The following is a 27,654-nucleotide window of genomic DNA, read 5'->3' on the forward strand; positions in this document are numbered from 1 at the left end:
GAATTTCTACAGTTTATTAAAAATATGTACATAAATTGTCTTGGACCGTACCTGATGGTGCTCCTGGCTCTTTGCTCAGGGGACCATGTGGTGCTGGCACCAGCCACATAGAAGGCCAGTCTTTTCTCCAGCACTCTCTCTCTCTTTGATCTAGGCTCTCCTCATATGTGGAGTCTAGAATTCTCACACCCCACTCGTGGTTCAGTTTCTGGAAAACTGGCAGCACCTATAAAAGCTAAATATATCTCTAGTGTATGAACCAACATCAACACAAACACAGGTTTTTATCTCCAGTCGCAATGAGTGTTTATGTCCCCTGCAAAATGACGGAAGAATTTATAGCTGAGGTTGGGATGATAGCATGGCAATGAGAGGTACTCAGGTGTCCAGCCCTGGTGCAGTTCCCAGCCTGGCAAACACCCTGGTGAGGCTCAGGTGTCCTGTCACTGCATTCTCAGTGACATTTTTTGTGCATTTTTGTCCCTCATATTGAGCCACCTCTCCTGGTTGGATAAGTTTCATTATGAGAGGGAGGCCCTTTGAGCCTGCTTGAAGGCTCCAAATAAAAGAATTATAATAACTAAGCAGAGGAAACAAGTCAAATATTTATCAGCAGTTAAATGTATAAATTGTAGTATAAAATCATGCATTGCTTAATGACAGGAATGTGTTCTGAGAAGTGTGTTATTAGGCAGCTTTGTGATTGTGTGAACATCAGAAAGTATAATTATTGCAAACCTAAATGGTCTCCCCTATTACAGACCTAGGCTAGATGATATAGCTCAGAAGTTCCCAAATGTAAAAGACAACTCAGTGGTCCCTGAAAATCAAACAAAAGAGGAGAGTCATTCAGTTTTACATGAAGTTATACTGCCCCCCTTGGCAAGGTCCAGCACCCTGATTAATTTTGGAAAAACTGATACAGTCAGTCCTCTGGACTTGCTGTTTTGTCTCTGTGATCTGTCATTGACCTACATGGTATGAAGCAAGAAGAGTAATGCCACATGCAGCAGTACAGATAAATTTTATAGACATAGGATTGAATCAAAGAAACTACATCCAAGGCCAGAGAGTGATAGTACAGAGGTAGAGCGTTTGCCTTGCATACGGCCTACCTGGATTCAAACCGTCATCACATATGGACCATCCCTCCCCCCCTTCACAGCCCAGTCAGTACTGATCCCTGACTATAGAGCCAGGAGTGATCTTCTTGTTTGGTTTGGTTTTGGTTTTGGGTCACACCCAGCGGCACTCGGGTTACTCCTGGCTCTGCATTCAGAAATCGCTCCTGGCAGGCACGGGGGACCATATGGGCTGCCGGGATTCAAACCACCGTCTGTTCTGGATCAGCTGCTTGCAGGGTAAATGCCCAACTGCTGTGCTATCTCTCTGGCCCCAGCCAGATGTGACCCAAAAACAACAACCAAAAAGAAATTACACCCCAAAATTAATCCTAATGTATGATTATAGAAGTTGAGTAATGGTTTTCTTTTGTAGAGTTTATTGAAAACATACAAGAAAAATTTTTTTATTGTTTTGTTTTTGGGTCACATCTGTCAGCACTCAGGGGTTATTCCTGACTCTATGCTCAGAAATCGCTCCTGGCAGGCTCAGGGGACCATATGGGACGCCAGGATTCGAACCACCATCCTTCATGCTAGGCAAACACCCTACCTCCATGCTATCTCTCTGGCCCCAAGAAAAATTTTGATTGTTGAAAATGTTCCACAGACTGGAGTGACAGCACAGTAGTAGAGCATTTGTCTTGCAGTCTGCTGACCCGGACAGACTTGGGTACGATTCCCAGCATCCCATATGGTCCCCCGAACCTGCCAGGAGTGATATCTGAACATAGAGCGAGGAGTAACCCCTGAATTCTACCAGGTGTGGCCCAACCCCCCCCCCCAATGTTCTTTAATTTGGTTTGAATTGTGTTATATTGGTATATATACTTAGTATTTTTTTTTTCTTTTTTTGGGTCACACCCAGTAGTGCTCGGGGGTTACTCCTGGCTCTGTGCTCAGAAGCCACTCCTGGCAGGTACAGGGGGCCATATGGGATGCCCGGATTTGAGCCACCTTTTATCCTGGATCTGCTCAGTGCAAGTCAGACGCCCCTATTGCTGTGCTATCTCTCCGGCCCTACATAGTGGTTTTTTGTGTGCATCATTATATGTAACTTTTTTGTTTTGAAACCACAACCAGTGTTACTCAGGGATTACTCCTGGCTCAGTTCTTACCCCTCCATGCACAACACATTGCTAGGGATACCTTCATGGTTCTAAACACATTTTGCTTCTACCTTTTTCCTCTCCTCTCCTCTCCCCTCTCCTCTCCTCTCCCCTCCCCTCCCCTCCCCTCCCCTCCCCTCCCCTCTCCCCTCCCCTCCCCTCCCCTGCCCTCTCCCCTCCCCTCCCCTCCCCTCCCCTCACCTCTCCCCTCCCCTCCCCTCCCCTCCCCTCTCCCCTCCCCTCCCCTCTCCCCTCCCCTCCCCTCCCCTTCCCTCCCCCTGATTCTGCACTCAAAAATTACTGGGATGCTGGGGATCAAACCTGGGTTGGTCACATGCTAGTCAAATACCCTACCCACTGTGCTATTGCTCCAGCCCCTTGCTTCTATCTTTTTGTTCATGCTTTTCTTTGACTAAATATTTTCTCCCTCATAGCATCCCCATCTCAAATCATGTCAGCCTTGGGAGATATGTTATGATGTGTGCTTCATGAAATATTGAATTCCTTGAAATTATATCCAAATGTTTCTATTTATGTGCCTTTTGCTAATGGTAGGCTTGCCATGTCACCATGATTCATTTTTCTTGTGATTCTTTTTTCTTCTTTAATGTTAAGATTAGCACTTTATTGAGTATCTTTTATTCACAGATAAGTAAACTTTAGAATGACTGTCAGATTATATAGTGGAAAGCCATTTTCTTAGTTTTTCATACTGGTGGGAAGGTTTCTATTAGGTAGAAAAGGTCATACAAGTATATTATGAATATACTGTACTACTTCAAAACATTTCAGGTCTGAGAGATAGTATAGGGATACTGCACTTGCCTTGTATATGACAGACCTGGGTTTGAGCTTCTGCACCCCCAAGCCCTACCAGGAGTGACCCCTAAGCAGAGCAGTCTGTGATCCCAAAAGCAAATGTAGGGGCCGGAGAGATAGCATGGAGGTAGGGCATTTGTCTTGCATGCAGAAGGATGGTGGTTCAAATCCCGGTGTCCCATATGGTCCCCCAGCCTGCCAGGAGTGATTTCTGAGTGTAGAGCCAGGAGTAACCCCTGAGCGCTGTCAGGTATGACCCAAAAATAATAATAAAACAAAAAACAAATGAAAACAAAACTAAAAATGTCACATGATTATTCACAATACTGATACAATTGGTATTAAAGAGCCTAAGAGACAGAGGCTGCTTTACTTCTGGCCAGAGCACCATTGGGTGTGGCCCCAAACCCACGCCCCCAAATAAAACTAGTATGGTATCATATTCTAGATTTGGTTTTGATTTTTTTTTTTTTTTTGTGGTTTTTGGGTCACACCCAGCAGTGCTCAGGGGTTACTCCTGGCTCCATGCTCAGAAATTGCTCCTGGCAGGCACAGGGGACCATATGGGACGCCGGGATTCGAACCGATGACCTTCTGCATGAAAGGCAAACACCTTACCTCCATGCTATCTCTCCGGCCCCTTGGTTTTGATTTTTGAACCACGCCTTATGATGTTCAGTTCTTGCTTCTGGCTCTGCACTCAGGAATCACTCCTGGCAGGCTTGGGAGGCCATCTGGGATGCCAGGGATTGAACCCAGGAAGGCCACGTGCAAGGCAGCGCTTTACCTGCTGTACCAGTGCCTAGTCCCTGTCATCAGTTTCTGAAAAGGGTCCATGATGCACTCCCAGTGTTAAACCAATTTAGTCATATTTTTGAGGGATTATAAATTAAGTAATTTTAATGACTTTTGTCAGTTTACTAAACTCTTGCAAAGAGTTTGTCTTCAATATTCTGGGTAATGTTTTTCTTTAATAATAAGTTCTATTTCACTTCATAGTTTCCAATTCAGGTTAATATGTCTTAGGCTTCCCTGTATTTTTGCTTATAAGATTTAGCTCTTTGAAATTTATTTTCTTCACAGGATTGTATCTTTAGTATCTTTAGTTAGGGGAAATTTTCTTCTTCCTACATGACTATTCTTGCAGCTAGTAGTCATTGCCATATCTGTATGCTTTTATGCACTAAATGCTTTTAAATTGTATTAATCCTATTTTCAACACATTTTTTTCTGTTTTAGATTCCTGTAGGCAATGGAGACTGATCTCAGTTCCCAGGAGAGAAAGGACCTGGACAAGTTCATTAAATTTTTTGCCCTCAAGGTAACACATTCATTCTCTTTTGCCTAGAAGTGTTAGAAATAACTTTCATGCTTCTCCCTTTTTGGAAATATAGCATAACAGCTTGCAGCTTGCCCGTTTTAAGGGATACTTCTGTCTGTTGTAAACCAAACTGTGAAGCTCGGGGGTGGTACTGGGGGTGTAACTAAAAAGTAACTTCCAAATTGTTCAGCTACTTGTTTAAAAAAATTTTTTTGCATGCAAATCTCTAGCAAAATGTCAAGCTATTATGCCAGGTTATTGGCACAGAATATTCCCCCAGGGTGGGAACAAAGACTGTGGACTGGAATAGAAGGCATTTGGGGCATCTCTTCTTAAGCTGTGGCTAATTCTGAAAGGTGTAACTTGCGTTTATTGTTCTCTTATGGGTAAATGAGAAATTAAAACTGAATTTTGAATGCTAGAAGTTATATTTTTCTCAATCTGAAGACAGTTCCCACCTTTACTGACTCTTCCTGCCAGCCATTGCTAAGCAGGAACTATATACGCAGTAGGTTCTGGCTATAAAATTAATTGGAAGTCAGAGGTGGAGACATAGTACCCAGTAGGGCAACTTTCTTTGCATGCACCATCCTGGGTTCAATCCCTGCCATCTCATATGTTCCCACGAGCACTACTAAGAGTTATTCCTGAGCACAGAGACAGGAGTAGCCTCTGAGTACTGCCAGGTATGGCCCCCAAATAAAACAGACTTTAAAAAATTTAGGTGGAAACCTTTTGTCATATGGACCAATTGATATCAAAGGACCAAAGAAATAATTGTGGAATTCTTGCTTTAAGTCTACGATGGTTACATAACTGTGGCAGCGGCTGTTTAAACCCATGGTCGGAATTGTTTTTCTATGAAAGCCAGAGCAGATGTGCATGACTTTCATAGTGCTGTGTGAGACAGTAGAATCTGAGCATCCTATTCTCTGTTCTCGCATTGACTGACACTCTAACCTCAGGAATGTTCGATTCAGTTCTTGAATGTTTTAAATACTTTCCTTTCCTGAATTAGCATAATTACAAAAATTGACATCTCTGTAATGCTTCGTTGAAGGGCTTTCATGTAACCAAGAAATGAATCCGTCCATTGACGGATTTCATCTTGGTTTCTTCTTTTCTTTTTCAGACGGTGCAAGTGATTGTCCAGGCTCGACTTGGTGAGAAGATTTGTACTCGTTCATCTTCATCTCCAACTGGATCCGATTGGGTACAATTCCCTTCTTTGCGAAGGAATAAGAATATTGAGAATATAGATCTCAATCATAAGTGAAATAATATATAATAATAATTTGTAATGATATTAAGTATTAACATGAAAGTATCTAATATAATTTGATCTACTAACTTAGAAAACATGTCCTTTATTGAATATTTTAGCCTTATTCTTTTTTTTTTTTTTTTTTTGGTTTTTGGGCCACACCCGGTGACATTCAGGGGTTACTCTTGGCTATGTGCTCAGAAATCGCTCCTGGCTTGGGGGACCATATGGGGGATATGGTCCTAGGCTAGCGCTGGCAAGGCAGACACCTTAATTCTAGCGCCACCGCGCCGGCCCCAGCCTTATTCTTAAGAAGATAAAAAATTTGATATTTAGGGCTGGAGAGATAGCACAGCAGTAGGACATTTGCTTTGCAAGCAGCTGATCCTGGACAGACGGTGGTTTGAATCCCGGCATCCCATTTGGTCCCTTGTGCCTGCCAGGAGCGACTTCTGTGTGCAGAGCCAGGAGAAGCCCCTGGGTGCCACTGGGTATGACCTAAAAAAAAAAACCTACAATTTATTTTTGATATTTAGGGCTGGAGCAATAATACAGTGGGTAAAGAGCTTTCCTTGCATATGACCAACTCAGGTTTGATCCTGGCATTAAATCTGGTCCCTGAGTACTTCTAAGAGTAATTACTGAATCTAGGGCCAAAAGTAACCCTCTGCCTACCTGCCCACAGCATCACTGGATAGTGGTCCAAAACCAAAATAAAAACAAAAAAATTTTTTTGATATTTGGTTTTATTGGCCTAGTTAATTAGTTTTTATTTCTGGGTGACAAACCCTCAGTGCTCAGGGCTACTAGTGGATCTGTATCCAGGGTCACTTCTGGTAATGCTTAGGTTACAGTGTAGTATGCAGGATTGAACCCAGTTCTGCATGCAAACTGGGCACTCAGCCCTTTGAACTATCTCTCCATCCTTAGTTCGCTTTTGGGAGACAGTTTGGGTTTTATTTATTTATTTATTTATTTTTGGTGGGGTGAGGACATACCCAGGCTTATTTAGAGGCTGTTCCTGGCCCTGTGACCCAGGGTTACTTTTGGTAATACTCAGAACCTTATGTGATGTGGGGGATCTGGCATTTGCTAGGCAGGTGCATGTAGTTAGCTTTTTAACCTGACATTTTGGGCCTTGATCAAGGACTTTGATCTCTTAAGGAGAATAATGAAGGTCATTAATCAGAACAGGGACTACATTACCCACAACACAGTCATACCATAGACTTTATTTTTCCATTATGGTTCTTGTTTGTGCTTAACAGAATCCCCCCCCCCCTTTTTTTTTTAAGTTCAATTTAGCAATCAAAGACATCCCAGAGGTTACACATGAAGCCAAGAAGGCACTGGCAGGGCAGCTACCTGCTGTCGGAAGGTCTATGTGTGTGGAGATCTCACTCAAGACTTCTGAGGTGAGGTTATGCCCAGGAAGGCCCCACTCTGGAGACTGGAGATTTTACTAATGCTGATAGGGGTACAAATGATAGTAGCCCTGAGGGGTGGAGTGGGCCCTACCCATTGTCAGTTCAGGGTAACACCAAAGAAGGCAGAGCAGGTTGTCTAGAAATCAGACAGCTAAAAATACTTTTTAAGGTATCCCTGAGCTTTGAGTGTCAACTTAAAATATCCCTTATATAACTGGAGGGATATTTGAATTTGAAGTACCAGCCTCTCTGAAGAGTACTTTGGGAACACATAATAAAAATCTTAGTGGGGGGCCCAGAGAGATAGCACAGCGGCATTTGCCTTGCAAGCAGCCGATCCAGGACCTAAGGTGGTTGGTTCGAATCCCGGTGTCCCATATGGTCCCCCGTGCCTGCCAGGAGCTATTTCTGAGCAGACAGCTAGGAGAAAGCCCTGAGCACTGCCGGGTGTGACTCAAAAACGAAAAAAAAAAAAAAAATCTTAGTGGGATTGGGGCCAGAGTGGTGGCACAGCGGTAGGGTGTTTGCCTTGCACGAGCTAACCTAGGACGGACAGTGGTTCGATTCCCAGGTGTCCCATATGGTCCCCCAAGCCAGGAGTGATTTCTCGGCGCATAGCCAGGAGCAACCCCTGAATGTCACTGGGTGTGGCCTCCCCCCCCCAAATCTTAGTGGAAGGGGCCAGAGTAATATAGTTCAATGGGTAGGGCATTTGCCTTGCATGCGGCCAACCCAGGTTTGATCCCTGGCACCTCATATTGTCACCTGATCCCACCAGGAATGATGCATGAGCACAGTCAGGAATTATCCCTAAGCTCTAGCCCCCAAACATACAATAACAAAAAGAATTGAGAGAAAAGCATATTTTTTGCCCCTCCCTCCAACTGAGAAAAGCTTATTTGTTTATTTATCAAGGAAAATATAGGTGGGTCCAGAGCAATAGTACAATAGGTAGGACGTTTGTCTTACATGTGGCTGACCCAGGTTCGATCCTTGGCAGCATACATGATATCCCGAGCCTGCCACCCCCTTAGCACTTTTGGGTGTTGCCCAAAACTAAACAAAACAAAATAGGTGATAAAAATTGTGTACTTAGTCATTTCTATTTGGAAAAGACCATTTTTAAATTGCTATCTTTTACTTTCTCAGCCAAGAGATAGCTCAGGGGTTAAGGTATTTGCCTTGCTTACAGCTGACCCTGATTTGATATCTTTTAACTTTGTTGTTTGTACTTTCTAATATATTTATAGAAACCCTGTAGTATTTTATGTTACGAAAAAAAGAGAGAGAATTACAAAGAAAGAAACTCACTGTATTGTATTTTGATTGTCCTATCTACAGGGTGACTCCATGGAGTTAGAAATTTGGTGTCTTGAAATGAATGAAAAGTAAGTGCTTTGTCTTCAGATCCCTGGATCTGGTAGCCAAGAATAAAGAATTTGATGTCATGTTGAAAGCAGTGCTTGTTCTCAGTCACAGGAGGGTGTTCAGACTACTTTAAGAAAGCCAGTAGGTCTTTGCTACAATTTGCTTCATGCTTTGCGTCCCCGCGGAGACACAGAGGTGACCTTCAGAAGGAAAGTCTGTTCAGAGAGATCCAGACACCACAGGGAAAGGAGAGGAGAGATAGCTGAAAGGGCTTCGTTGTTTTCCCACAGTACAGCTCGTACTCTGATTAAGTCCCTTGTGAAATCTCAAAACATCATGGCTGTTCTGTCTGTTTTGTAGGTGGCAGGCATCCAGTAAGGCTTCCCCCACTGCTTTTCAAACATCATGCTGGTCATGGCCTGAAAATGCATGCTATTTCCCTCCCTCCTTTCTCCTTTCAGGGCACATTAGCTTATTTCCTGCTTGAAGTTTCAGTTTTGAGAAAGCGTCTATAGGAAAAGGATGGTACCTGAAAAGAGAAAGCTTAGTAATATGTGTCACATGTATGTTGTTTTTCTTAAATAGCAAGTAATTGCCAGATTATTGTCCAGCAATTTTAGTACCAGATTTTCCTTCCAAATTTCTTTCCTGTTAGATCTGGTAAAAAAAGGGCTATTAAGATAGAACATTGACATGATATTTTCACCTTCAGTAATATAATTGTAATGTTAAATTATTGATTTTAAATGTGTTGCTTTACTTCATAGATAACTGCATAAAATCTAGAAAAATATATTTGGTGCCATTTGGTACTTGTTAATCTTGTCTAGTACACAATTGACCTACTTTGGCAATCTGTTGATAAAACGACAAAGGAGCATATTTACACCTATAATTCAGATCATGTTTTTTTAGTAAATTTAGTCTTACACAGTTTTAGTGCTTAATTTGCTACAGTTTTGGCTTATTACACTACTCTAAGTATTGGAGCAGAACTATAGAACAAATTACATTCTCTCAGAATTGATGAATGTTGGGGCCGGAGCAGTGGCGCAAATGGTAAGGTATCTGCCTTGCAAGTGCTAGCCCAGCAGTAGGCTGTTTGCGGTACATGAGGACAATCCTGGACAGACCCAGGTTCAATCCCCAGCATCCCACATGGCCCCCCAAGCTAGCCAGAAGTAACCCCTGCGCGCCACCGGGTATGGCCCAAAAACCTAAAATAAATAAATAAATAAATAAATAAATAAATGAATGTTTTAAAAAATTAAAAATATAAATCTGAGGGTCTGGAGCAGTGGCATTTATATTGCATGCACTAACCCAGGACAGCTGCAGTTCAATCCCCTGGCGTCTCATATGGTCTCCCATGACAGAAGCGATTTCTGAACTCATAGCCAGGAGTACCCTGGAGAGTATTCCTGCTCTTTGTAGTATTGGTGGACAAGGAGAGAGCTGATAGTGTCTCTGTGCTCCTCAGGTGTGATAAAGAGATCAAAGTTTCCTACACGGTGTACAACAGACTCTCACTGTTGCTGAAGTCTCTCCTGGCCATAACCAGAGTGACTCCGGCCTATAGACTCTCCAGGAAACAAGGGCACGAATATGTCATACTGTACAGGTAAACAGCACAACTGTTCATCTTCTCCACTCGTGCACTCACCAACCACAGCACTTGTAGTTTCAGGGCCTTAGCTAGTGGAGCTCAGGGGCTACTTCTGGCTCTTGCTCTGGAGTGACCCCTGATAGTGCTGGAGGGACCAAATGTGGTACCAGGGTTTCCAACTGGGGTCTGCAGAATGCAAGACGTTACTACCTAGTCACAAGATTGGCTTTATAGGGGCTGGAGAGATAGCATGGAGGTAAGGTGTTTGCCTTTCATGCAGAAGGTTATTGGTTCAAATCCTGGCATCCCAAATGGTCCCCTGTGCCTGCCAGGAGCGATTTCTGAGCATAGAGCCAGGAATAACACTTGAGCGCCGCCAGGTGTGACCCCAAAACCAAAAAACTAAAAAACAAAACAGAACAAAAAAGATTGGCTTTATATATTTTGGGGTAGGAGCACTTATCCCGTGGTGCTCAGGGGCTGTTCCTGCTTTATTATCAGAGGTCACATCTGACAGTGCTTGGGGAGCCATGTGTGGTGCAGTGTCTTGACACAGCTGCATAGAGGACAGGTGTTTTAACCTCTGTACTATCTCTTTGGCATGCCTTACTTCCTGCACTGTCTCTGCTGCCATGTTTTTCTTATTTTTCAAAAGTTGTTTCTTCTTATTTTGGTTTTGCCACATCTGACTATGCTTGGGAGGCACTTCCAGTGCTGCTTGGGGAACTGCAATTCTGGGGATCAAATATCTCTGGCTCTAGATTGTAAGGCATGTGCTTCACCCCTTTGAGCTATTTCCTCCAATTCTATTTTCTCTTGGTGTTTTAATTTATGTAGTATTTTCAGCAGATAATCAGATGACTTTAATTTCTTTCTTTCTACAGAATATATTTCGGGGAAGTTCAGCTAAATGGTTTAGGAGAAGGTATGTATCAAGGTTGAAAACATCTGTAGGGGCCGGCGCTGTGGCGCTATAGGTAAGGTGTCTGCCTTGTCAGCGCTAGCCTAGGACAGACTGCGGTACGATTCTCCAGCGTCCCATATGGTCCCCCAAGCCAGGAGTAACCCCTGAATGTTACCGGGTGTGGCCCAAAAACAAAAAAAAAAAAAGAGAAAGAAAACATCTGTAATGTTGAGTGTCCTTTCTTTAGAGATGGACTTAAATACTGTTCTAATTTGGAGGCCAGGGAGATGACACAGTGGGCTAGAACATGGGCTTTAGTGGGTTTCCAGGTTTCCCAAAACTGCTGGGCATGACCAGCATGAGACTAGTTCTTGGGCACCATCACATGTGGCTCAAACATAGCAAATTTCTCAGCAGATTTTCTTGGGTCAGGGAACTAACTTGGGGGACTGGAGTAAATGCTTTGTGCACATTGACCTGAGTCAGATTCTCAGCATTGGGGCCGGAGAGATAGCATGGAGGTAAGGCGTTTGCCTTTCATGCAGGAGGTCATCGGTTCGAATCCCGGCGTCCCTTTTGGTCCCCCGTGCCTGCCAGGAGCAATTTCTGAGCCTGGAGCCAGGAATAACCCCTGAGCACTGCCGGGTGTGACCCAAAAACCACAAAAAAAAAAAAAAAAAAGATTCTCAACATCACAACACTCCAAGACTCACTAGGACTCAGTGTGACAGGGCCTGACCACTAAATCATTCAACCCATAATAGCAACCCCCTAGGTCTCTTTTTTTTTTTTTTTTTTTGGTTTTTGGGCCACACCGGTGACACTCAGGGGTTACTCCTGGCTATGCGCTCAGAAATTGCCCCTGGCTTGAGGGAACCATATGGGACGCCAGGAGATCGAACCAGGGTCCATCCTACGCTAGAGCTTGCAAGGCAGACACCTTACTTTTTGCCATATTTCTAGTAACATTATTTTGTGTTTATATGTGCTGGGATTGAACCCGGGCCTCATACATGCAGAGCAAGCACAGTATCTGTGAGACACATTTCTGACCTTCTTTTGTGGTCTATGTCATTGTTACTTTTCCTGACTGTCTACAATGAGCATTTGAAATGTTTATGATGAGCTGCAGTAGCTTTGAAAAATTGGAGAGAAAACCAGGAAAAAGCCTTGGGATTTTTGACTGTGGACCTTTCCTCTTTCTGAGTCGGGAGGCTGCATCTGGTTGGAAGCGCTCTTACGTCATCCTGAGGCTTTTGTATGGCAGATGCCAAAAGGCCCTTCTGTGACTCACTGAGTACGTGACACATCTGGGCAGACTTGACTAAGACCTAGTTAGGCTTTAGGACTAACTTGTTTTACCTCTTTGATTTTTTTCTGTCTTAACCCCTAGTGCCAGGGATCAAACCTGGTACCTGATTTATAAAAGCTTGTATTACTATTATTAAAGCACTTGTTTTATTTGGAGACATTAAATCAATAGAGACTATACTGAAAGAAAAATCATTATAAAATAATATATATAGGGCTTGGAGAGATAGCACAGCGGTGTTTGCCTTGCAAGCAGCCGATCCAGGACCTAAGGTGGTTGGTTCTAATCCCGGTGTCCCATATGGTCCCCCGTGCCTGCCAGGAGCTATTTCTGAGCAGATAGCCAGGAGTAACCCCTGAGCACTGCCAGGTGTGGCCTAAAAACCAAAAAAAAAAAAAACAAAAACAAAAAGAAAAAATAATATATATAGATATAGGTGTCTAAAATTGAGGCTCCCGCAGTGAGTAAACCCGGAGATCAGACAGTAATCTGGGAAGCATTGTTGGATTTTTTTGGGGGGAAAAAAAATCTAATGAATTATCTCTTCTAGGTTTCCAGACAGTTCGTGTTGGGACAGTGGGGACCCCTGTGGGGACCATCACTCTTTCTTGTGCTTACAGAATTAACTTGGCGTTCATGTCCACCAGGTGAGGAAGAGCCTTGACAACTGGGAGGACTCCTGGAGATGTTAGACACCCCCTCACCCCCCACCCCCAAGACTAAGCCTCCAAAGCCAACAACTTTGCAGTTGCTGGAATCAGCTCCTTTCTGAACAATCAGTCTGAAAAAGGGAATAGTGTCCAGATTGGAGAGTCTGAAAGTCTCACAGCCAGTTTGTTCAAAATGTAGAGTTGGTGTTTTATATTTAGGGGTGTAGCTTCTGGTGGTTCCTGCCAAAAGATATAAGGTGAGGCACCCTTGGTGCTAGAATGATAGTACAGTAGGCAAGGTGTACCAGGCCAACACAGGTTTGAGTCCCAACATGCTTATGCGGTGGCCTGAGTATCGCCAGGAGTAATTCCTGAGCATTAAGCCACTGAGCATCTCCAGGTATAGCCCCAAAACAAAACAAAAACCAACCAAATAAACTAACAAGGTGAGTGACTGTTGAGGACTGGCAAGGCATTCTAACAAATAATCACAATCTGCTTCCTGCGTTGCAGGCAGTTTGAGAGGACACCGCCTATCATGGGGATTATCATCGACCATTTTGTGGACCGTCCCTATCCGAGCTCCTCGCACCCCTGCAATTACAGGTGAGGGATGTGAAAGGCACCTCCCAAACTAGTAAGCAGAATCCCTCTCCTTAGGTTCGCAGAGCAGCACCTCTGTCCACCCTTACACTCATCCAGGCACAAGGCGTGGATGGAGAGCACCTGTGGGGAGGAACCAAGGAGCTGGTTTCCCTGTTTGCTCCATCGAGATTTGAGGTATATCAAGGCTAGAGAGATAGTTCTGTAGGTAAGGTGCTGTACTATCAGTGCAGGTGTGATCCTGGTATCTTATATGGTCCCTGAAGCACCACCAGGAGTAATTCCTGAGTGCAGAGCCAGGAGTAACCTCTGAGCATTGCCAGGTCAGGCCCAAATTACACCCCCCCCCAAATAAAAAAAAGGTCTTGAGGTATTTAGAATGTCTCAGGACATTCTTGGTCAGTTGATTCACATAGAGAGCTGTGAGTTATGTTCGTTCAATTCTATAACGTCAGTGAATGAAACATAATAAAAAGTGGCCTGAGTGGAGCAATAGCATAGTGGTTGGGTGTTTGCCTTGCATGTGGCCAACTCAGGGCAGACCTGGGATGATTCTTGGTATTCCATACAGTCCTTCAAGCCCGCCAGGAGTGATTTCTGAGCATACAGAACCAGGAGTAACCCCTGACTGCTGGCTAGTGTGGCCTGAAAACCCATAAACTAAAAAGAAAATAAATAAAAAGGGGGCAATGTTTTTTAAACTAGGAGCTCGAGGGCTGGAGTGATAGTACAGCTGTAGGGCGTTTGCCTTGCACGAGGCCAGCCTTGGACGGATCTGGGTTCGATTCTTGTAATCCCATATGGTCCCTTGAGCCTGCCATGGCGATTTCTGAGCGCAAAGCCAGGAGTAATCTCTGAGTGACACCAGGTCTGGCCCAAAACCAACAAAAAATAAACTGAGAGCTCAAGAGGTTGATTTGCTCAGTTCAATCCTCGAGACTACATATCATCTTCAGGGTCTGTCAGGAGTGATTCCTGAATGCAGAGCCAAGAGTAAGCTCAGTAGGGTCCAAAGTCCCAGAATTAATAAAATATGAAAACATTTTTGGGGCCAGAGAGATAGCACATCAGTAGGGTGTTTGCCTTGTATGCATCTGATCCAGGACGGACATTGGTTCAAACCCCAGAATCTCATATGGTCCCTTGTGTCTGCCAGGAGCAATTTCTGAGCGCAGAGCCAGGTGTAACTCCTGAGCACCACCGGGTGTGACCCAAAAATCCCCCCCGCCAAATTTTTTTTCTCTGAAAAACAATCCACAGACATTTTAGATATTTATTTATTTATTTATTTATTTATTTATTTATTTTTGTGGTTTTTGGGTCACACCTAGCAGTGCTCAGGGGTTACTCTTGGCTCCATGCTCAGAAATTGCTCCTGGCAGGCATGGGGGACCATATGGGATGCCAGGATTCGAACCAATGACCTTCTGCATGAAAGGCAAACGCCTTACCTCCATGCTATCTCTCTTGCCCCGACATTTTAGATCTTTTTTTTTTTTTTTTTTTTTGGTTTTTGGGCCACACCCGGTAACGCTCAGGGGTTACTCCTGGCTATGTGCTTAGAAGTCGCTCCTGGCTTGGGGGGCCATATGGGACACCGGGGGATCAAACCGCGGTCCGTCCAAGGCTAGCGCAGGCAAGGCAGGCACCTTACCTTTAGCGCCACCGCCCGGCCCGACATTTTAGATCTTGACGCTAGTGATTTGACTTTCTCAGTAGTACTCAGTACTACTGCTAGGAAGTCAGTAATTTTTTGTTTTTTTGTTTTGGCCCATACCTGGCAGTACTCAGGGCTTTTGGCTCTACATTCAAGGATGATTCCTGGCGGGGCTCAGGAGACTATTTAATTTGCTGGGATCAAATGTATGTCAACTGTATAAGGCAAATGCTTTTCCACTGTAGTATCTCTTTGTCTCCTGGGTTGTGATATGACCATTGAGAAATCAGTGGCTTTCAGAGATTACTATTTGAAACAATCATTTATACATCAGTATTCTGTGTGTATACAAATCTAGATGCAGAAATCAGAATTGTTTGGCTGTGTACTGAATACTGTTACTTTTAGGTAGAGAACTTGGGAAGTTGGACGGGTTTAATTTTCAGGGTCTAGACTTTTTGTTTTGTTTTGTTTTGTTTTTGGGTCACACCCGGCAGCGCTCATGGGTTACTCCTGACTCTATGCTCAGAAATCAGTCCTGGTAGGCTCAGGGGACCATATGGGATGCCGGGATTCGAACCACTGTCATTCTGTATGCAAGGCAAATGCCTTACCTCCATGCTATCTCTCCAGCCCCAATTTCATTAAATATTATTGGCGGGGCCTGGGTGGTGGCACAAGGGGTAGGGCGTTTGCATTGCTCACGCTAACCTAGGATGGACCGCGATTTGATGCCCCGGCATCCCATATGGTCCCCCAAGCCAGGAGCAATTTCTAAGCACACAGTCAGGAGGAGTAACCCCTGAGCGTCACCAGGTGTGGCCCAAAAAGCAAAAAAAATATAAATGTGTGTGTGTGTGTGTGTGTGTGTGTGTGTGTGTGTGTGTGTGTGTATTACTGGCAATTCTTTTTTACGTTTGTGGTTATGATAGAGCCACACCAAGCCGTAATGCCTGGAACTGAACATAGGACCTCATACAAGCAAAGCATGTACTTGAGCCACAAAATGACTTAACTCCACTACTGACAGTTCTTCAAGTCCCACTTCTGTTCCTCAACCCTAGCCCAGCTTAATATACTCTCACATGTCAGGTAATGCATTTGGGTTTAACAAAAGGGTAGTGGTGGCTCAAGCCTTACCTGCGCTAGCCTAGGACGGACCGTCCTATATGGTTCCCAATCCAGGAGCGATTTCTGAGCACATAGCCAGGAGTAACCCCAGAGTGTCACCAGGTGTGGCCCAAAAACCAAAAGAAAAAAGGCATCTGACTTCCAGACGCTGCTCTCTTGGAAATGTTTGGTATTGTTAAGGACTCAGCAAGCCTGTTGCCAGTATCAGCTCTGCCTTGCCACCTCCCCTTGTAGTCTTGCTGAAGCTGACCACATGAGCATGACATCCCTCATTTTTTCCCCCTTCATTTAGAGCTGCTGGCGAGGATGCCGGAGTGACCTACCCTTCTGTGGAAGATTCTCAAGAAGTGTGCACCACCTCTTTTTCCACCTCCCCTCCTTCCCAGGTAGGGAACAAAGATTCTGGGAAGTTGTGGTGGCAGTTGTGTTTTGTGCATTGTGTGTGTACATGTGCTCTTGAGAAATTTAGTTTTGTGTTATTGTGATGGTGGGTGTTTTCAGGAGAGTCTGTTTACATAGGAGGAGAGAGAGAAAACCTTTTTTATTCATTGTCTTATTTATCACCTGGAGCCAGACTTCAGCCACAGGCTGTAGCTATCTTTTTCTACCCCTTAAAGTTCCCCAGAAAAATCAAACACTGGGTTCCAGGTACATTCAGAGAGCCTCTCTGACCAAAGCTTGTTAATGTGGTAGCTTCTTCTCTTTTGAAGTAGTTAACAAGCTTTCTCCTGAAGAGGAGGCAGTGCCATTTTTCTTCATTACTTATGCTGATTTCTGCTTCTCTATAGTTGCTCTCTGAACATTTGTTGTTTGTTTTTTGGGGGGTCACACCCAACATTGCTCAGGAGTCACTCCTGGCTCTCAGAAATCATCCCTGGTGAGCTCTAGGGTTCAGAGGACCATACATATGGGGTGCTGGGGATTGAATCTTGGTGAACAACATGCAAGCAAGCACCCTCTATCTACTGTACTGTCACTCCAAGCCTCCCTAAACATATTTTTGCTGGGTTTTCGGCCAAACCCAGTGTCACCCAGGGGTTATTCCTGGCTCTGCGCGCAGGATTTACTCCTGGCAGGCTCAGGGGACTATATGTGATGCCAGGGATCAAACCCCGGTCTGCCATGTGCAAGGCAAGCGCCCTACCCACTGTGCTATTGCTCTGACCCTTCCTACCTAAACAGTTTTAGCTGTTAACTATCCCACTCAAGTCAATCTCAAGCAACAAGTCCAGTTTTATTAGTACAGACAGCGGAAAAATGTTCTTAGCTTAAGCAAGAGGAAGAACTGCATGGTCTTCCTGAGGATGGACTTGAGCCTGAGACTGTCCACCCAGGAGCTGGTGTGCTGCTAAACCAAGCTTCATGGCACAGGCCTTCCTTTCCACCAGGAACTCTTTCTTTTCAGCTTCAGTGGCAGCAGAGCCCTGCTCTACCTGCCCACTGGGCCCGCCCCTGACTCTCACAGTCGACATTTTCTTCCAGTCCCAAATTGGCTCTCTTTCTTCCAAAACATGCCCAACTTGTCTCCTTTACCATCTTACTTTAGGGATGCAATCCTTTTTTCTGCATACTAGAGATTGAAACCAGGTTTCATGCATGCAAGACAGTTTACCACTGAGCCACACCCCCTATGCCCGGGAAAAAACGAATTACTTACCTTCCCATGCATTTTCATTTGTGTGTGTGTCTGTGTTGTTTGTTTTGTTTGGCAGTGCAGGGATCAGGGAGGGGTACCCGCTCTAACTCTATGCTCAGGGTTGCTCCCTGCAGTATTCTTGGGACCATGTGGTACCAGGGATTGCACCTGGGGCTCCCACATGAAAGCACGTGCACTAAACCTTTGACTTGTCACTCTGACTTTTGTGTGTATGTTTTGGGGAGAGCTGGCTGCCTACTCCCAGCAGTGCTCAGGCACCATGTGTTGCTACAGGTCATGCACATGTCTTCCACATGTAAAGTATGTGCTCTAACCCTTTGAACCATGTGCCTGGCCTTCTGATATTTTATGTAGTTGAAAGAGGAAAAAGAATTCAATCATAGTCGGGGCCGGGTAGGTGGCGCTGGAGGTAAGGTGTCTGCCTTGCAAGCGCTAGCCAAGGAAGGACCGCGGTTCGATCCCCCGGCGTCCCATATGGTCCCCCCAAGCCAGGGGCGATTTCTGAGCACATAGCCAGGAGTAACCCCTGAGAGTCAAACGGGTGTGGCCCAAAAACAAAAAAAAAAAAAAAAAAGAATTCAATCATAGTTGAGAAAAAAATAGGATTCAAATTACAGTTCTAATCTGATGCAGAAGTTAAGCACAAATGCCAACTTATATGCATATGCAGAAGATATTGCAAAACACACAGACCATTGTTTATATTGTTCCAATTATGTAGGGCTAAATATATTTTTGAAAAATTGCTTGAACATTTTGAGTTGGGTATGAGAATGAAATGACCCCCATTCCTCATGAGGATGTGTAGGCATGAGTGTTCTCATTCTGGAAGGAGAGAGCCACTAGTCCCCTTCTGAACATCTATGACATTGACCCAGTTTTTTTGTTTTGTTTTGTTTTGTGGAGTTATATCTGGCATTGTTCATGGGTTACTTCTAGCTCTGTGCCTAGGACTCACTTCTGGTGGGCTTGAGGGGGGACCATATGTGTTGCTGGGAATCAAACCAGTGTCAGCCATAAGCAAGGTATTGGCCTACCCACTGTCCTATCACTCCAGTCCCTCACAAAATTATGAATTCATGTTAATGGGACTAGATTTTTTTTTTTTTTTTTTTGGTTTTTGGGCCACGCCCGGTGACGTTCAGGGGTTACTCCTGGTTATGCGCTCAGAAGTCGCTCCTGGCTTGGGGGACCATATGGGATGCCGGGGGATCGAACCGCGGTCCGTCCTAGGCTAGCGCAGGCAAGGCAGGCACCTTACCTCCAGCGCCACCGCCCGGCCCCTAGATTATTTTTTTGTTTTGGGGCCACACCTGATGGTACTCAGGGGTTATTCCTGCTCTTCACTCAGAAATTACTCCTTGCAGGTTCAGGAGACCATATGGGATGGCAGAGATTGAACCCGGGTCAGCCATGTGCAAGGCAAATGTCCTACCTGCTATGCTATTGCTTCAGCCCCTAGCATATTTCTTTTTTTTTTTTTTTTTTTTTTTTTTTTGGTTTTTGGGCCACACCCAGTAACGCTCAGGGGTTACTCCTGGCTATGTGCTCAGAAGTTGCTCCTGGCTTGGGGGACCATATGGGACACCGGGGGATCGAACCGCGGTCCGTCCAAGGTTAGCGCAGGCAAGGCAGGCACCTTACCTTTAGCGCCACCGCCCGGCCCCCAGCCCCTAGCATATTTCTAAGATAATAAAAATGTGCATATGCCCAGCTTAATGTTGATTAAGCAGTCTTGTAGATAGATTCATAAGCAACAAAGAAAGATGTTCATTGGCTGGAATGAAACTGGGCTAAGCAAATCAGTTGGTCTTTTTCTCTGATACAGTGGAAATTTGACCCTGCTCCAGAAGTCCAAGGAAGCTAGGATATTTGCATAAATATATTGGATCTGTAAGGACAGCCTCTTTTGTATGGTGTCAGTTTCCTGTAACAGTAGATCACACCTCAGGGGCAGGATTGATAGTACAGCAGGTAGGGCATTTGCCTTCCTTGTAGCCGACCCTGGCATCCCTTATAGTGAGCCAGGAGTGAGTCCTGAGCACCTCTGAATATGAGCCCAAAAACCAAGCCAAAACCAAAGATAAAAGTAAATTATACCACTTTGGGCCCACAGGTGAGCCCAACTCCTACTCCTGAGTACTGCAAATCAGGACAAGAGTTTGGTGCAGAATTGATTATAACCCTTGATGGTAGAGCACAAAGAAAATCACTTTCTCTGAGGTATCTCCAATCCTACAAATTAATAATTAATTTTCATTTCGGGGCCACATGCACCTATGTTCAGGGCTTACTCCTGGTTCTGTACTCAGGTATCACTTCTTATGGTGCTAGGACACCATATGTGGTGCTGAAGACTAAATCCAGGTTGGAATTGTGCAAGGCAACCACCCTACCTACTGTACTATGGCTCTACCCAATCCTGTAAATACGGGGACCAGAGAAACAGTACAACAGGCAGAGCACTTGTCTTGCACATAGTCAATTCTAGTCAGTCATCGGTACCCTTTATGATCCCCTGAACCCACCAGGAATGATCGCCAAGCACAGAGCCAGAAGAAAGGTGTCATCACAGCTTGATATGGCCAACACGCCCTCTTAAGCCCCAAAACAATCTCAGAAATACTCAAATTGTACCATGGCTTACTAGGAACTTGTATGATTGTCAAACAACTTGGTGTTTGAGTTTTTGCTATAGTCCAGTAAATTTATGTTCTTCTGATGTAACCCCCCTATCAACTTCATCTAAGTCATACACACACACACAAACAACTTGGTGTTTGAGTTTTTGCTATAGTCCAGTAAATTTATGTTCTTCTTATGTAACCCCCCTATCAACTTCATCTAAGTCAGACACACACACACACACACACACACACACACACACACTCTCATCTAAGTCAGACACACACACACACACACACACTATCTCTCTCTCTCTCTCTCTCTCTCTCTCTCTCTCTCTCTCTCTCCCCCCCCCCCCCCTGGGATGCTGGAGGACAGTGTGCCTGAATGTTGTAAAATTCTTGTTGACACACAACAATTGTCCCTGCAGCTTCCAGGTTCCTGTAGAAAGACCTCAGTCTCATGACAGGCTCAGCATCCTTAGCCACGTCCATCCAGCACCCCCATGTCTGTGGGATACCTCCATGTGTCCTCTCAAGCTGGGTAGATGAGGCCAGGCATTCTGTGTTGTACCCAGCTTGCCTAAGCTTTGTTTGCTGCTGCCCCTGCGTGCTGGGAGCACCCCAGGACAGATGTGTTTCTTGGGACCCTGCCAGGTGGTCGTCTTAGGGAAGGCAGTTGGGTGGCTTTTCCTGCTTCACTCCTGACTCACCTTTGTGCCTCTGTTGCTGCTGTCCATTCCAGCATTTTTAAAAACTTATTTCTTAAGCCCCTCTTTTTTTCTCTTGTTTCTCCTGTCTCTGTGTGTTTCTGCACAGTGTGTGTTTACTGTCACAAAGGCACATTTTCAGAGTCCTACTCCTGTGGTGACGGACACCCTGAGGGTCCCCATGGCAGGACTGGCCTTTCCCCACCAAGTGAGTCCAATATGGGAAGAAGGGGTTTGTAATCAGGTGGCATCATTCTAGTGAAAAGCTAGACTAGTGTTCACGGTACAGGGCACTAGGTAAATTTTCCCCTGTGTTGTTGGGTTATTTTTGAAGCTCAGTGATTGGGTTTTATTTTATTACTGTTTTTTGTAATCTCTTTTTCTGAAATTGGGACTCGAACCCAGGGCCTCTGCCTTCATTTTCAGTGTTCTGTGGTATTTATTTTTGCCTGGACAAGAAGGCCAATAGATGTCACATTTGCTGCTCCTCCTCCCCCCCTCTTCTTCCTATTGATGTGAAGAATACATGAAGTTATTTATATCTTATTTCCAAATAAACAGTCCAAGAGTGGTAGCCCGGCTTTTTTTAAAAAACATAAATAGAAACCCTCTTCCCCAGGGTGATGGAGGAGGGTGTGAGCAGAGAAGCTGCCTTCAGTTTCAAAGGGACCTTAAGGACAAAGAAGAAAGTGGAATGACCCTGAAAGGCTGATGCTCCTGGTTGTGCCTGGGCCTATGCTCCCTATGCTGGACTGGACCCCAGTTAGCTGAGTTCTGGGGAGAGGAGGGACAGGACACTCATTGGAGACCTTGGGAGGCTTCAGAGCAGGGAGCTTCTCTATCTCTAGCCCTTTTGCCCACCTTCTCTGGGTGAGCATCCCCCAGACCCCAGAATCTGGCCTTCCCTCTGCCAATCTTAATTATCAGTCACATTCTATGATTGCCTGTTTCTTCCTCCTCCTTTTCTCTTCCCCTCTTTGTTTTTCTCTTGCTTAGCTCTCAAGCTCTCGCCTTTCCTATCAGCCTGCTGCCCTGGGCGTTGGATCAGCTGACCTGGCTTATCCAGTAGTGTTTGCTGCTGGCCTAAATGCCACTCACCCTCACCAGGTATTTGTTTTTTAAAGAAGGGATGCACCCTGGGGTTTGTTGTGCTGCCTCCATGATCCTGAGCTTGTTAATTTGCAGAGCCTTTGGGGCTTCAAATGTAGTTCTCTGTGTTCGGAGGCAAAGCTCTTCTCTGACTTTGGAGTGCTAGAGTGATGGAGAAGGGAAGCAGCTCCTTCCTTCTCTCTTATTCCCTCTGTTGAAGTCAGTCATCTCCCTTCATGTCTCCCTCCCACTCAGCCTCCAAGAAAGTAAAGCTGCTGTCTTTCCTAACACCACTTGGTGGCAGCATTGGGGATAGGAAATGCTTCTCCCCATCCTGATAGGCCTCGAGAGTCCCCTCCTGCTTGACGCTGATAGAATTTACTGACTTTTCCCCCTTTTTTCCCCCTAAAGCTGATGGTTCCCGGGAAGGAAGGTGGGATTCCTCTTGCTCCCAACCAGCCTGCCCACGGTGCCCAGGCTGATCAGGAGAGATTGGCAACCTACACCCCTTCCGACGGGGTCCACGGAACCGCCACGCCATCCAGCAGGTGAGTTAGTTCCCAGCCAGGCTCCACACAGTACCACATCATGATGCTGGCTAGTGGCTTCTTGCCACATGTGCTTATTTGGTGTTTGTGAGGAGCAGCCCTCCGCATTGGCTCATGCCTGGCCTTTGTGGAGGAGCCCAAACTCCGAGTTCCGATCAGTATCTTCCTTTTGCTTTTGGTATGTGAGGAAGGAGGCCTGAGGCTTCACCCCTAACCCACAGCAGGCCTTGGCCTTGCTCACTTGCCTGTCTTCTGTAAAGAAGTTCTCAGATGTGCTTTTCTTACCCTGTGATTCATTCCCTGGGAAGAATTGTTCCTTTGTATTCTCCAGAGGCCCAGAACAGGGTATTTACCACCATCCTGAAGTCTGGGACTACATATTTCCCTAATTTTTTTTTTAACTTTTGGCTTTCTGATTGCAGAAGTAAGACTTTCTTTACATTCAAATTATGAAAGACACAGATTGGGTAGAAGTGAGAGTTGTAACCCAGCCCACAGAGATCACCACTGTTTCCCCTTTGTACCGATGAGAGGCCTCACATGGAATAAGACACTTTTCTAAGAGCACTTAGCTGTCAGGATGGTGAGGCCTGCCACGTTCCCTGTGCTGGGAGAGGCCTCAGTCTTGCCATAGTTTTTGGGCATCTTCCAGGGGAAGCTGAGGCGGGCCGGGGCTGGCCTGACCTCCCTTGACTGAAAAGTCCCAGAGATAATGACATGGATGAATGGCCTGCTACCTCCTAAGTGACCTAGATAATAGAAATCCCAGGTAGGATTTTTGTTTTCAGTCCCCCCTGTGGGGGAGTAGTGGGAGGGCCCTTGCTTGGGAAGGTCTGTGTTGCCCATCAAGAGAGTAATGACTCTGTTGTGGTTTCCCAACTGCTGTTCTCTCCTCCCTTCCCCTTAGATGATCAAAGGAAAGTCTGGCAGTGGTTTTATACTTTCATTTCCTGAGCCTCTACCCTGTGCTTGGTGGGAGAAGCCTAGGATCAGGCCTGGGGGTGAGAGCTAAAGGGGCTGCCAGAACCTCCCCACTTGGAGCCCTGGTATTGGGTTTTTTAGGTTTGTTTTTGTGTTTGTTTATTGGACATGCCAGGCTTTTCTCAGGATGGCAGCTCTCTGTTATCACTCTACCCTGGAGCCTTGCTTCTGGCCTGAGGAACTTTCATGTCCCAGCTCTGATTACTGGTCTGGTCTCCAATGGTTCAATCGTTTGTCCTACTTGGAGTCCCCCAGTGTCCTTCAGAGATCTTGACAGCCCGGATGGAGCTCAGGGGTCATACACTGGCCTTGGCTGTGTGAGGCCTGGGATTCTATGTCCAGCTTTTAGCAGGGAGGGCTGATTGGGTAAAGGATATCTGGGGAAAATTAAAATGGCAGTTATTTATCATGGATACTTGCAGTGTGAATGATTGCTAAATGTTTTCTATTTGAGGTTGTTTATTTCTGTTCCATTTTACCTTTTTTTTTTCCATTTTACCATTTTATTTTAGTACCATTGCCTCTGTCAAGACCAAGGGCGTGATCCTTGGAATTGCTAGGTATAGTTCTGTACTGAGAGTGAGCTGCAGGGGACCCAGGGCTGAGCCAAATGATTCAGTGTTTGGGGCCAAACTTACAGAGCTGCCTGGATTCTGCCATACAGGAAGCAGGGTTTTGTTGGCCTTGTCATGCTGGGGATTGAGCTCAAGTTCTGATGTTTAGACCACATCTATTGAGCTGTCTTTCTGGCTAACCCCCATCGATTTTTCTTTTCCTTTTTTTTTTTTTTTGTTTTTGTTTTTGTTTTTGTTTTTGTTTTTGTTTTTGGGTCACATCCGGCAGTGCTCAGGGGATACTTCTCACTCTATGCTCAGAAATCACCCCCAGCAGGCTCGGGGGGACCATATGGGATGCCGGGATTTGAACCACTGTCCTTCCGAATGAAAGGCAAACACCTTACCGCTGTGCTATTTCTCCGGTCCCCGCCATCAATTTTTTTTTAAAAATAAAAAATGTTGGGGCTGGAGAAATAGCAGGTAAGATGTTTGCCTAGTATGCAGAAAGACTGTGGTTCGAATCCCAGCATCTTATATGGTCCCCAGAGCCTGCCAGGGGCGATTTCTGAGCGAAGAGCCAGGAGTAACCCCTGAGCGCTGCTGTGTATGATTCCCCCCAAAAAAAGTAAAAAATGTGTGTGTCACATATTTATAACACAATTCCATTCACAAATGAAGATTTTTTTGGCTCTGTGAGAAGTGGTCAACTACTCTGCTCAAAAAGGGAGGGTGAAGCAGACAGGGATTGCTCATCGGGGGAGCACTTGAGTGTGTGAAGCCCAGGCCCCATCCTGAGCACTGTCTGATCCAAGGAAAATATTCCTGCAGCCAGACGAAGCCAGACTCACCATGGACTGGGGGTGCTGTAGGGAGTGGTGCTGTGGTGGCGCACTAACCTTCCCTTTCTCTTCCAGTGAGGACACTGAAACTGTATCAAACAGCAGTGAGGGACGGGCCTCTCCCCATGATGTCTTGGAGACCATCTTTGTCCGAAAAGTTGGCGCTTTTGTCAACAAACCCATCAACCAGGTGAATTTGCTGTCACTGTCACCCCTGAAATCTGAACCACTGAGTCCCAGTGGGTGGGTGTGTCTATATCTGTGTTTACAAGGTGACACTCCCCCGCTTAGAGTTCCTGTGTGTGTATAAGTAAACTCTGACTGAGATTTGATGGGTTGGAGAGTGTGTGTGTGTGTGTGTGTGTTTTGTGTGTGTGTGTTGTATGTGTGTGTGTGTGTGTGTGTGTATGTAGTGGAAGCCTCATGCCAATTGGGGAGCCTGGGTCTGCAAGCAACAGCGACACAGCATTTAATCTACACAAGGTTGACAAGGATAAATCAGGTTCAGGAAACTTCCACTACTAGCTCTCCACTCACTAGCAAAAGATAGGCTAGCTATGGAGGTAAGGCGTTTGCCTTTCATGCAGGAGGTCATCGGTTCGAATCCCGGCGCCCCATATGGTCCCCTGTGCCTGCCAGGAGCAATTTCTGAGCCTGGAGCCAGGAATAACCCCTGAGCACTGCCAGGTGTGACCCAAAAACCAAAAAAAAAAAAAAAAAAAAAAGATAGGCTAGCTGTGGAACCCGAAACCACAAGCAGCTTCTCCCTGTTTTGGGAAGGGCAAGACCACCCTTTTGGGTGGAGAACAGGTAGGGGTGGGGAACCAATCAAGAGGTACTTCCAGTTGGGCCCGGAGAGATAGCACAGTGGCGTTTCCCTTGCAAGCAGCCGATCCAGGACCAAAGGTGTTTGGTTTGAATCCCGGTGTCCCATATGGTCCCCCGTGCCTGCCAGGAGCTATTTCTGAGCAGACAGCCAGGAGTAACCCCTGAGCACCGCCGGGTGTGGCCAAAAAAAAAAAAAAAAAAAGAGGTACTTCCAGTTTATGAGTGATGAGTACAAGCAAAAGAGTTATCCTGAATGGAGTGAAAACCAGTTGCACCAACTTGTGTGTTTACAAGGAGGTATATGTGTGTGTGTGCGTGCACATGCACAAGGGTGACCCTTCTTCTCATTCGGTGTTGTTGCCTCATTCTAAGGAAGACTCCAGCTCCTTCTCAACTCGGCCATTGTAGTTCAGTTGTTACTGACAACTTCAGTCAGAATTTTAGGCTGAATTCCCGGGTTCTTTGCTCACCCCTTCCTTGTGCTGTGGTGGGATGATATGATACCTGGTAGACAGAGAATGTTGGGCAACCTGTTTTTCCCAGGTGTGTGAGGTGGCCAAGGCAGCATCAGTGCTCTCTTGTGTCTTTCCAGGTTACCCTGACCAGTTTGGACATACCCTTTGCCATGTTCGCTCCGAAGAATTTAGAGTTGGAAGACGCCGACCCTATGGTGAGCCTTGCCTTGGCTCCAGTCTCTGTTGCCCTATGGGTTCATGTTTCCGGGGTGACCTCTGATCCTCCCTGCCTGGGCTCTGGGGTTAGTAGCCCCCAGAGTGCTCCCACAGTTTGCACGGTGCTCAGGCCCAAATCCTACCTCTGTCCAACCCTGACACAGGTGAACCCTCCTGAGTCCCCCAGCGCTGCGTCCCCTCTTCAGGGCAGTCTTCACTCGGACGGATCCAGCGGTGGTAGTGGTGGGAACGCGCAAGACGACTTTGTCATGGTTGACTTTGTAAGTTCCTGGGACTCTCCATGAACCTCTCCTGCTCTGGGAAGAATCCTCCCATAGAGGTGCTCTCCATACCCTGAACAGGAATTTCCTGCTGGGTCCATTGGGCCATGCAAATTGTAGGAATTGGATCTGAATTTCCTCAGCAGCGCAGTCTCTATGGGAGTCCTGCCTCCAATGGCCTCTTGTAGGAGACATGTTTGGATTGGTTTGGTTTCGGGGCCACACCCTGTGGTGCTCAGGGCTTACTTCTGGTTCTGCACTTAGGGATCATTCCTGGTGGTGCTCAGGGGATGCCAGGGATAGAACCTGGTCAGTGAGTGCAAAGCAAGCACCTTTCCCACTGTAGTTTTGTTTTTGTGTGTTGGGGGTACAGCCAGTCATGTTCAGGGACTTCTCACACTTTAGTCAGAATAGCCCCACCCTAGGTGATTGTAGGGTACCAGGGATGGAATCTGAGCCTCCTGTTGTCTTGTGCACACACAGCTTTGAGTCCTCTTTTTGACTCCAGAGAAGATATTTTGTATGTCTTTAGTAAAAATTTGTAAGGAGGGGCTGGAGAGATAGCACAGCGGTAAGG

At 45.7% G+C, this 27,654-nt stretch overlaps 1 protein-coding gene across 4 annotated transcripts in view; it reads left to right on the forward strand.

The window, feature by feature from the left end:
• The window catches only part of ATG13 (autophagy related 13), a 54,812-nt gene that overhangs the window by 23,439 nt on the left and 3,719 nt on the right, over positions 1 to 27,654 (forward strand). For 2 of the 4 annotated variants that reach the window (XM_049779669.1, XM_049779670.1), the window contains 14 exons: positions 4,289 to 4,370; positions 5,503 to 5,583; positions 6,930 to 7,049; positions 8,403 to 8,449; positions 9,910 to 10,050; positions 10,920 to 10,960; positions 12,802 to 12,898; positions 13,415 to 13,507; positions 16,585 to 16,678; positions 22,280 to 22,390; positions 22,784 to 22,920; positions 25,373 to 25,487; positions 26,718 to 26,795; positions 26,961 to 27,077. In XM_049779669.1, coding sequence (XP_049635626.1) covers positions 4,302 to 4,370; positions 5,503 to 5,583; positions 6,930 to 7,049; positions 8,403 to 8,449; positions 9,910 to 10,050; positions 10,920 to 10,960; positions 12,802 to 12,898; positions 13,415 to 13,507; positions 16,585 to 16,678; positions 22,280 to 22,390; positions 22,784 to 22,920; positions 25,373 to 25,487; positions 26,718 to 26,795; positions 26,961 to 27,077 — 1,341 coding nt within the window. In that variant the 5' untranslated portion in view covers positions 4,289 to 4,301. Of the gene's footprint in view, positions 1 to 4,288; positions 4,371 to 5,502; positions 5,584 to 6,929; positions 7,050 to 8,402; positions 8,450 to 9,909; positions 10,051 to 10,919; positions 10,961 to 12,801; positions 12,899 to 13,414; positions 13,508 to 16,584; positions 16,679 to 21,392; positions 21,492 to 22,279; positions 22,391 to 22,783; positions 22,921 to 25,372; positions 25,488 to 26,717; positions 26,796 to 26,960; positions 27,078 to 27,654 lie in introns of all 4 variants that reach the window. The other 2 variants (XM_049779672.1, XM_049779671.1) reach the window with 2 other exon arrangements.

Source organism: Suncus etruscus, chromosome 9 (assembly GCF_024139225.1).
Source record: "Suncus etruscus isolate mSunEtr1 chromosome 9, mSunEtr1.pri.cur, whole genome shotgun sequence".
NCBI classification, from domain to species: Eukaryota; Metazoa; Chordata; class Mammalia; order Eulipotyphla; family Soricidae; genus Suncus; species Suncus etruscus.